Consider the following 11,255-nt stretch of genomic DNA (forward strand, 5'->3'; position numbering starts at 1 on the left):
GAACCGCGACCCCTGCCAGGCCCCACAGCCCCCTGTGATGCACACCAGCAGCTCGAGGAAGACTTAGGGTTGCCAGGTGTCCAGTTTTCAACCAGAACGCCTAGTTGAAAAGGGACCCTGTTGGCTCTGGTCAGCACTGCTGACCAAGCTGTTAAAAAGTCCGGTCAGTGACACAGCGGGGCTAAGGAAGGCTCTGTGCTGCTCCCGGCAGGGCTGGCTTTAGGGTTTTTGCTGCCCCAAGTGGCAGGGAAAAAAAAAAGCCGCAATCGTGATCAGCGGCAGCTCCACCATGCTGCTTTCTTCTTCAGCAGCAGGTCCTTCCCTCCAAAAGGGACCGAGGGACCTGTAGCCTAATTGCCCGACCTTCCACCCCTTCCCGTTGGCCACCCCAAGCACCTGCTTGCTGAGCTGGTGCGTGAAGCTGGCCCTGGATCCCGGAAGCAGTAGCATGTCCCCCCTCCGGCTCCTATGCCTAGGGGCAGCCAGGGGGTTCTGCATGCTGGCCCCGCTGCAAGCGCCGGTTCCACAGCTACCACTGGCTGGGAACTGTACCTCATGGGAGCTGCAGGGTTGGTGCCTGCAGACGGGGCAGCATGCAGAGCTGCCTGGCTGCACCTCTACATAGGACCCAGAGGAGGGACATCCTGCTACTGCCCAGAGCCTGCACTCCGACCCCCTCCTATACCCTAATCCCTAGCCCCAGCCTGGAGCCCTCTCCCACACTCCAAACCCCTCATCCCCAGCCCTGGAGTCCCCTCCTGTTGCTGCACCCCAAATCCCTCATCCCCACACCAGAGTGGTCATTGCCCCTGCACCCCAACCCCTGCCTTAGCCCAGAACCCCTCCCATACTCTGAACCCCGTGGCTCCACCCACCAGCACCCTAAACCCTTCATCCCTGGCCCCAGCCCAGCGCCAGAGCTCGCACTCCCAGACGGAGCCTGCACCCCAAGTCCCTGAACCAGCCCGGTTAAAAGCAGCCAGTGAGTGAGGGTGGGGCGAGCGACAGAGGCGCGGGGGATGGAGGGGCGGCTCGGAAGAGGGGCGGGACAAGGGTGTTTGGTTTTGTGCCAGTAGAACGAAGACTATGAATGTCCGTTGGCGCCACGCTCCCGGCGCTGGCACGGGACCCGGGACGCTGCCCCGATCTCCGGCTCTATGGCCTCCGATTCCGCCGCCCCGCCCCACCCCAGTAGCGCCCTGTCCCTGCGGCAGCGCCCCGCCCGCTCGGCGGCGACAACACAGCGGCGTGAGGAATCCAACCCCCGCGCCTGCGCACTGTCTGGCTATAGCGACGCCTCTTGATGACGTTTCAGGGGCGCGAGCGGAGAGGGCCTCAGGTCGCCAGGCGCCGTCAGTATGAAGGAGACACCGCTATCCAACTGTGAGCGGCGTTTCCTGCTGCGCGCCATCGAGGAGAGGAAGGTACGAGATCGACCCCCCCACCTTTCCCCACCACGGGCCAGGCCCCCTCTCATGGGAGCGCGGGCGGGGTCCGGGCGAGCGCCCATCTCTCACCGAGTCGCCGGGCTCCCGCGCGGGTAGTGACTCTGCTTTCGGCTTTGCAGCGCTTGGATGGGCGGCAGAGCTACGACTACAGGAACGTGCGAATCTCTTTCGGGGCCGACTATGGTTGCTGCATCGTGGAGCTGGGGAGGACCAGGTACCGCGGGGAGACCCCCATGATCGCCCGGTCAACGGCCCGTCTGTCTCCCAACTGCCGCCGCGTCCTGCCGGAGCGCGCGCTGCTCACGCGGCCCCAATAGCGCGCGTGCACGGGGAGTGCGGAGTAACCGCCGCAGCCTGCAGGAGGACGGTAGCGATGAGTGGGGGGAGGGGATGGCTCTGAGGAAAACAAATAGAGGTTGGTCTCCCTTGAGGTATTTATAGGTGCAGCTTTCCAAGCTGCACCTATAAATTGGATTGGAAAGCTGCAGATAAGCAGATCTTTATATCCTAACTCTGGAAGTTGGCAATTCATTAATTCCCCCATCCAAGGATCTCAAATTAAGGCTTGCAACACCCTTATGAAGTAGATCGGGGTAGGCAACCTATGGCATGCGTGCCGGGATGGGAGCTGATTTTCAGTGGCACTCACACTGCCCAGGTCCTGGCCACTGGTCCCGGGGGCTCTGCATTTTAATTGAATTTTAAATTAAAATTCTTAAACATTTTTAAAACCTTATTTACTTTACATACAACAATAGTTTAGTTATATATTATAAACTTCTAAAAACGTTAAGATGTATTACTGGCACGCAAAACCTTAAATTAGAGCGAATAAATGAAGACGTCACACCACTTCTGAAAGGTTGCTGACCTCTGACGTAGATGGTATCTCTGTTTTATAGGCCGGAGGAACTGAAGTAGACACAAGTAAATTGTTTGAGCTCCCACAGTAGTAGAATTGGGAATAAACCACAAAAGTTTGAACTTCTGGCCTGTGTTCTAACATCTAGATCCTGCTTATCCTCTGTTAGTGACTGGCATTTTATCTATATGACCAAGTCCTATATACGAAGAAGCTGTAATAAACTGGAGATGTGCAGTAAAATTCAAGGGCAAGTTGCTTTAATGTTAAAGATGTTTTTTGTCACCCATATTGAAGTCTTTTGGGGGGGGGTTTCTTTTGCAGAGTCCTTGGACAGGTTTCATGTGAACTTGTTTCCCCAAAGCTAAATCGAGCTACAGAGGGTATACTTTTCTTTAATCTTGAGCTCTCTCCAATGGCCGCACCAGCTTTTGAGCCTGGCAGGTATGTCTCTTCAGTGACTACAAGTAAGGATGGTACAGATGCCCCCCAACTTACACAGTCGTTCCGTTCTGGAAAGCCTTGCATAACTTGAATTTCACGTAAATTGGAAACATATACCAGTATGTTACACACAAATTTCCGCAACTTGGAAATCCTATTTCTGGCTTATGGAACTTTTCCTGTACGTCCAAATTTGGGTAAATCGGGACTTGCGTAACCTGGGGAGCGTCTGTATAAGGAAAGCTATTCAGTTTCATAGTTGTCAGACATATTAATAACTCACAACTAAAATTTACCCAATCTCTTGTTTTTTTCCAGGCAACCTGAGCTTTTGGTGAAACTGAATCGACTACTAGAAAGATGCCTAAGAAACTCAAAATGTATAGACACTGAATCTCTCTGTGTCGTTGCTGGTGTAAAGGTGTGGAAAATGCTATGAAATCAAAAGGGCTTTAATACTAGGGGATTAATATGTTGTATTTAGAGGTCAGTCTGTCTTTGAGGACCAGTAATCCTGATTTTATTTTAAAAGACTAAGGTTCCAGCTGTGCAAATGTAGATATGTTTAACTTTAAGATTGTGCATACTCCCTTTAAAGTCAATGGGCTATGTACATGCCTAAAGCTAATCATATGCATGAATGTTTACAGTGGTGGTTCTCAAACTGTGGGTCGGGACCCCAAAGTGGGTCACAACCCCATTTTTAATGGGGTCACCAGGCCTGACTTAGACTTTCCAGAGTCTGGGGCCAGAGTGTAGCCCGAGCCCTACTTCCCGGGGCTAAAGCTGAAACTTGAGCCCCACCACCTGGGGCCGAAGCCTGAGGGCTTCAGCCCTGTGCAGTGAGGCTCAGGTTACAGGCCTCCTGCTTGGGGCTGAAGCCCTTGGGCTTTGGCATTGGCCCCACCACCTGGGCTGGGGCTCAGGCTTCGGTCCCCTCTCCTGGGGTCATGTAGTCATTTTTCTTGTTAGAAGGGGGTTGCAGTGCAATAAAGTTTGAGAATCCCTAGTTTACAGGATCGGGGCTGAAATCATACTTTAATTTTATTTTCTTTATTACAAATGAATAATGTTGAAAATAGATACTGTTTCTGTTTAGATTTATTCACTTTTCATCATCGTAATTTTTGATGGTCAAGAACTGAATTATACGTACATTCAATATGAATAGTAAAAAGTTATTTTGAAAAGATGTTGGAAAATCCAGACAAATTACTAGTACTACAGTTTAGTGAATTTTCATGTTGTTTTTTTTTTTCCCGCCTCAGGTGTGGCAAATTCGTGTGGACCTGCATTTGTTGAATCATGATGGAAACATTATTGATGCTGCAAGTATAGCAGCAATAGTGGCTTTGTGTCACTTCCGTAGACCGGATGTATCTGTGCAAGGAGAGGAAGTAACTTTGGTAAGTAGCATGAGGTGAAAGTGGTGGGGTTATTGAAATTTAAAATTTCATTGATGATTGCTGCTTTATATAAAATGGATCTCTGTCAATAAAGACAAGTTAAGTCTTAGAGGTAGAGCTACTTAAAATATCAAGGAATAGGAATAGATACATTTTTTTTATCAATATGTATAGTATACAGTTATTGATTTTCAATTTGAGAGACTGTAAACATTAAAAAATTAAATTAGGATGACGTTTTATAGCAGATTTTTGTACTTCTCAGTCAAACTGAAAGGGCTCAAATGGCACAACAATGGGTGCAGTATAGTTACCTAGATGAGTAATATTAATAGGAAATAACATTTTGAAAAGAGAGAGAATCAAGTCTTATTGAATTTTTAGATGACTGGGCTTTTCTTGCTTTTTATCTTTCTGAAATGCCTAATTTTTTTAGTACTTTCTTATAAATTATATATAGAATTGGGTAAGTAACAAATTGCCACTTTGACTTTTTATATTTTTAGTATACCCCTGAGGAACGTGATCCTGTCCCTTTGAGTATCCATCACATGCCTATCTGTGTCAGTTTTGCCTTCTTCCAGCAAGGGTAAGTTTCTGTTATGGCACCGACTTAAATCATCTACCAGTTTCTGCAGAACTGCAATAAAAACATAAGTTTCCATAAATAGCCACATTAACAAAATGCACTAATGAACTAGCGTTATGTGAAATGAGAAGGTGTGAAGAGGTGGAATAGGAGTACTTGTGGCACCTTAGAGACTAACAAATTTATTGTAGCATAAGCTTTCATGGGCTACCGCTCGCTTCATCGGATGCATGTAGTGGAAAATATGGAAGGAAGATATCTATATAGATACACACACACACACACACACACACACACACGGAACATGAAACAATGGGTGTTACCATACATATTATAAGGAGAGCGATCACTTAAGGTGAGCTGTTGTTAGCAGGAGAGAAAAATAACTATTTGTAGTGGTAATGAAAATGGCCCATTTCCAGCACTTGACAAGGAGATATAAGGAACTGTGCAGAGGGGAAAGATAAGCATGGGGAAATAGTTTTACTTTGTGTAATGGCCCATCCACTCCCAGTCTTTATTCAAACATAATTTAATGGTGTCCAATTTGCAAATTAGTTCCAATTCAGCAGTCTCTCATTGGAGTCTGTTTTTGAAGTTTTTTTGTTGTAGTACAGCGACTTTTAGGTCTGTAATCGAGTGGCCAGGGAGGTTGAAGTGTTCTCCAACTGGTTTTTGAATGTTATAATTCTTGACGTCTATTTGTGTCCAATTATTCTTTTACGTAAACATTGTCCGGTTTGCCAATGAACATGGCAGAGGGGTATTGCTGCACATGATGGCATATATCACATTGGTAGATGTGCAGGTGAACAAGCCTCTGATAGTGTGGCTGATGTGATTAGGTCCTATGATGGTATCTCCCTGAATAGATATGTGGACAGAGTTGGCAATGGGCTTTGTTGCAAGGATAGGTTCCTGGGTTAGTGTTTTTGTTGTGTGGTTGCTGGTGAGGTATTTTCTTCAGGTTTGGAGGCTGTCTGTAAGCAAGGACTGGCCTGTCTCCCAAGATCTGTGAGAGTGATGGATCGTCCTTCAGGTGTTCTTCTTCATGCTGCTTGGTGTAACATGAAATTTCCATAGACTTTTCATAGAAATGTATACACTTCTGAAACCAGTCTCTTTAGGTATTCTCATCCCAAAAACCATGTGAAGCTGTTTGGTAATTTATCTTCTGCCCTTAAGGTTTCAGGCAAGCAGTTTACACTTAACTATTGTGTCCTACTCTACAATGGTTCAGGACCTATTGTTGGTGGATCCCAGTGAACGAGAAGAACGTGTAATGGATGGCCTCTAGTATGCCATGAATAAACATCGTGAGATTTGTACTATCCCAGTCCAGTGGAGGGATTATGCTGTTAAAAGATCAGGTAAATGGCATTTTTTTGACTAGTCATTCTCTCTGATATAAACTTCTTGATGTATTGTAATATTAGGGCATCTAAGTTTTGGTTATGAGAATTATGGTATGAGAGAAGAAGGTATCTCTGATTCCACAGGAAATGTAAATATGACAGTACCTTGTGGGATGATCTAAACATCAAATATTTGCTCTCGTACTCTACTTCTTGAAGTTTAGGGTAATTGGGAGAGCAATCTATTAACATTTCTAAGTGATTTTTAAAAGTCTTTCTGAAAATAAACTTACTTCTTGACTATAACAAATAACTTATTGCTGCCAGTTCCAATTCTCCTCAGTTGGTATTTGTGTGCAGCTAGTCTTGAGACATTTGTCACTTTGAACTGAAATGAAACTCAATTTTTTTCTTAAGGCGGTAATAATATTGGAAGTCTTTTGCATTCTTAAGAGCACACAGCTCTTTTTGTAATTATCAATACATGGTAGTTTCAGTATAGATCTGGGTATACAGTATATAACATATTGACAGACGCTCGGGTAAACAGTACAACTATGCATAAAGCGTATTCCTCTATCAAACAAGTTCTAAACTAAAGGTTTGTGGGAGGTTCCATTTGAACTTCCTGACTGAACATCATTCATGGGCATTAGCATGTAGTACAGGGTGGCCAACCTGTAGCTTCTTCAGAAGCTAATATGCGGCTCCTTGTATAGGCACGGACTCCGGCTGGAGCTACAGGTGCCAACTTTCCAGTGTGCCAGGGTGCTCACTGCTCAACCCCTGGCTCTGCCACAGCCCTGCCCCAACTCCACCCCCTCCCCTGAGCCTGCTATGTCCTCGCTTCTTCCCCGCCCCTCAAAAAAAAAAAAAAAAAAAACCTGCCTGCCTGCCACAAAACAGCTTATCGGAAGGAAGGGGGTGGCACGTTCGGGCTGCTGACATACTACTGTGACACTCTTTGGGAATGTACATTGGTAAATTCTGGTTCCATCTCAGGCTCAGGTTGGCCACCCCTGATCTAGCAGTACAAAAAAAAAAAGTACATGTTTTCACTTTGTGCTTAAATAAAGTCGTTTATTTTAATTGCATGATAATAAACTATTATTCACTACAAACAGGTTCTGAGATGCAGTAAAATAACTGGTGTTAAAGTAGCAGAGATCACAGAGCTAATTCAAAAGGCCTTGGAAAATGACCGGAAAGTTAGGTGAGGTTGTTAAAATGCAATGAAGTGGAAGTTAATTCTAACCTTTTATGGGGTCAGATTATTCTGTTACTGCTTTCCTGCGAGAGGAGTCTCTGAAAGAGAAGCTTTGCAACTGATGGTCTTCAATAAGTAATGTTATAGTCAGACTCAACTAATAGTTATGTTTTCTGTGAAGAGATGATTGTATTGACACACTCAAGCCAACAGTATTCGCTGCATGATGCAGAACGACTACCTTGGGGAGGAGGGAAGAGAATAAAGTTGAAAAAAGAAAAGCTTAGCTGTCTAAAGAAGGTGGCATGATACTAATAAAACAGCCACATTGAAAAAAGGATTGCTGTTCTCAGGTGACTGAGACCCTAACTAGGGAAAACTTGGCCTTCTCAGTTCAAAGATTCTTTCTCTGATCTCCTAAATCAGGAACAAATTTGCTGTATTATTTCATTTAACACAGGGATTCTCAAACTGGGGGTCGGGACCCCTTGGGTCACGAAGCTATTGCATGAGGTGGGGGGGAGTCGTGCACTGTCAGCCCTTCCCCCAAACCCTGCTTTGCCTACAGCATTTATAATGATGTTAAATATATTTAAAAGTGTTTTTAATTTATAAGGGGGGGGGTGACACTCAAAGGCCTGCTATGTGAAAAAGGTCACCAGTACAAACGTTTGAGAACTACTGACTTAACAGTTTAAACAGCTAACCTGTTTTTTTTGTCTTGTTGTTGTAAATCACATCTCTGTATATAGCTGAACTCTTTAACTTGACTTTTTAAAATGTGAAATGTCTTGAAAAACAATTTTTGTATTTATTTAATAAATAGGAAAGAAGGTGGAAAGTTTGGCTTTGCAGAGTCTATACCAAATCAAAAGATATCTGCCTTTAAAATGGAAAGAGCTCCTGTTGATACTAATGATGTGGAAGAGCAAGCTGAAGAAATCATCACGAAGGCTGACCCTCCTTCAGATGTGTATCTTTTCTACTATATCACTTTCATGAGAAGACAGTGATATCTTAGTTAAAGCTTTCTGAATCACCCAATACATCTTGAGTTTCTCATTTCTTTGCAGGCTGTAAGACTACATTGTGATCATCTAGATCTTGTTTTATTTATAAAAAGTGTATCTGGGTAGAGAAATTCATAGTACAGCCTGTTGATCAGCAGTGTGTGGGTTTTCCACCAGACACTTTCTCTACCTCCCTTTTCCATTACTCCCCTAATGCCTCTGAATCCTACTGCTAAGGAGGGTTCAGTGCAGCTCCATGTGGTGTTATTAATCACTGAACTGCAGTGTGGGGCCCTTCTAGGGGAGAGGAGTTCTGCAGTACAGGCAGCAAAAGATGAACGCAGCTATCTTCTGCATAGCAATGTTGGGCTGTGATGTGAAGATCAGTTGTTTCATTCATTGTGTGTACGTTAGGCATTTTTTACTTTGTCAGCCATTCAAGAGAACATTTGACTTCCATTTTGCTCAGATGAATTTCTTCACATCATGTGCTTAGCCCTTAGTACTCACCACAGATTATGTATGTATGTTGGTACTTAAACATTCCAAATAATGTATCTAGTTCAACATGCTGTACAATGAGTACAAATAAGAATTCTGGCAACTCCTGGATTTTTCTTAATTAGCTCAGTGTTGCCAAACCAATACTACGGATGCCTGGGACTGCCCAAATTGGGGAGGGACTAGAGAACTCCTGGGGAGACTTTGAAGAATCGGAGAGAGAGGAGGAAGAGGAAGGTAACAGTGACGATGCTACCACCTCAGGAGGTCAGAAAATGGAAACGGAAGAGATAAATATTGTGAGCAAAACTAAGAAGGGTTAGTATCTGCTTTAAATGTAATGTTATTGAAAACACTGTTCGTGTATTCTGGTGTATTTGAATCTGTCCCCTCTCCTAAGCAGTAAGAAAGGAAAAACACAGGTACTTGCCAGCAGGAAGATGCAGCTGCCATCTGCAAAATTACTTTAGAGCTGTTATGGCTTAAATCTGCCAAATTTAAATATCCAACCCCAGAAAGACATGCTGGGAGTAGAGGGGGGAATTTTTACAAGAGGGAAACCCTACACTGAGGAATTAGTAGGGACCAGAAAGTAACAAAAAAGGTGCTTTTGGGGAAAGACCTGCTTTGTTTTGTGCCTGTTGCTATTATCTAATCAAAACAAAATACCAGACAAGATGAGAATGGTCTTGGTGCTCTGTCCTGTACCTACTGTTGAGAGATGTGACAGAAGCAGCAGGATACTAAACCAAACTCAGCCACTCTTATAAAAAGTATTCAGTTTATGACAGCTAAAATAAAGTATCAGTTGTTTTAAAGTTATTGTGCTCGAAGAGTGATTTTGGCCCTTGAGTAAGTTGCACACTGGAGTTGCAAAAACATGTCCCACTGCTTTAAAATGTCTCTAGGTGTGTAGTAATACTTAGACTCAAAGAAATGTGATGTACAAAACAACACTCAGGTTCTACAGTAATAGAAATAACAGCTTTCTCTTGTTTGTTCGTAAGATGATGACACAATTATACTGTCTGACAGTGAAGAGGAGGAAGTTGTCATTCTGGAACCAGAGGAGACACACAAGAAAACACGGTAACCACAACTATGTAGTTAAGGGAGGGAATCTTTAAAACAGCATACCGTGTTGAGACAAGGAATAGTTTTGGCATGCATCTTTGTGTCTACGCTTGTCGAGGAAAACGTTCCTCAAAATAATGCAAGCACTCAGATAATGGGGCCAGATCCTCAGTCTGTTCTAGGTTCTTGCACTGCCTAAGGGAGCAACCAAGAATTCTCTTAATGTTGGGGAAATCTATGGGTAGTATAATTTTTTGTATTACTGTAGTGCCTATGAGTCCTTGTCATGAACCTGCAGCCCATTGTGCTAGTTATTGTACAAACTGAATAAAAAGGCAGTCTCTGCCCTCAATTAGCAGGTTCAGCTCTATGCCACCCATATTTTCTACTGCGTATGGGTTGAGGCCAAAGCATGCAGTGTTCGGGCTAATCAACGCCTGATAAAGCAGTGCCTATGGGACTGCTCTAGTTGGTGCAATTTAAATCAGATATTTGGATGTTCTGTTACCCTGGGTTAGCAAAAGGGTGGATTAGAACCACCAACCCTACTCCTCAGGTGTACTGCAGTGGGTTCTCCCCAGTGAATAGGATAGAGTCCACATTTCCCAGCTCTAACTACTAATGCAACAGGAGCTTGTATTATTTTTAACACAGATGTATTCCCTTCTTTATAAGAACCATGCAACTCAATGCTAATAGAAGTTATGGTATCTAGAAAGGTAGTCTGCTATGACTTGTCTGTTATATGGATTTGTGTTGCTGAGGTTGTTTGCCGTTTAGATGGGGATTTCCCTTAGTTTTCTTTAAACCCTGTTACAAGTAAAACACGACTGGGTTGTGATAGGTTGGTCATGTACAGAGCTGAGATCTTGAAAACCTGGGACATAGGGCTTGACTTGCAGGGAGCATGAGTCTAGCTGCTCAGTCTTTTATTATGCTGCCTTATTTTAGGTTAAAATTTTGTTTGTTCACAGAACTCACATCACTGCCAAACAGGAAAATTCAAGTAAGAAAGCATTTAACAAAAAGAGAAAAAAGAAAAGAGCTACTCATTAGTCATGTTCCCGTCACAATAATTGTATTGATTAATACTGGAACAAGTCACTCATACTCTGTATATTAAGCTACTGAATGTATTTTTGTAGATCAGTGTTCCTTCCCTCCCTCCTCGTTTCTGTAACTCAGGTCTCCTCTGTATATTTTTTTATATAATACTGTACATTGTCTTGCAATAAATTAAACATTCAAAAGTGTGACCATTTGAGGAGGAGGTATAATAGGGTGGTAACTAAATATGTAAGCAAACTCTTGAATTGTATATTATAACTATTGAAGTGTAAAAACATCTGTAAATATTAA

General features: G+C 43.7%; 1 protein-coding gene across 1 annotated transcript; it reads left to right on the forward strand.

Moving 5' to 3' along the window:
• Positions 1-1,291: 1,291 nt before the first annotated feature.
• EXOSC9 (exosome component 9) lies at positions 1,292-11,035 on the forward strand. The gene is given in 13 exon segments (XM_032776023.2): positions 1,292-1,424; positions 1,568-1,662; positions 2,635-2,754; positions 3,073-3,175; positions 4,023-4,160; positions 4,667-4,753; positions 5,990-6,082; positions 6,084-6,119; positions 7,229-7,317; positions 8,138-8,284; positions 8,953-9,140; positions 9,830-9,911; positions 10,871-11,035. Coding segments are annotated over 13 exon segments (1,326 nt in total). The 5' UTR covers positions 1,292-1,358; the 3' UTR covers positions 10,953-11,035.
• The last annotated feature ends 220 nt before the right edge of the window (positions 11,036-11,255 follow it).

Source organism: Chelonoidis abingdonii, chromosome 5, assembly GCF_003597395.2.
Source record: "Chelonoidis abingdonii isolate Lonesome George chromosome 5, CheloAbing_2.0, whole genome shotgun sequence".
NCBI lineage: Eukaryota > Metazoa > Chordata > Testudines > Testudinidae > Chelonoidis > Chelonoidis abingdonii.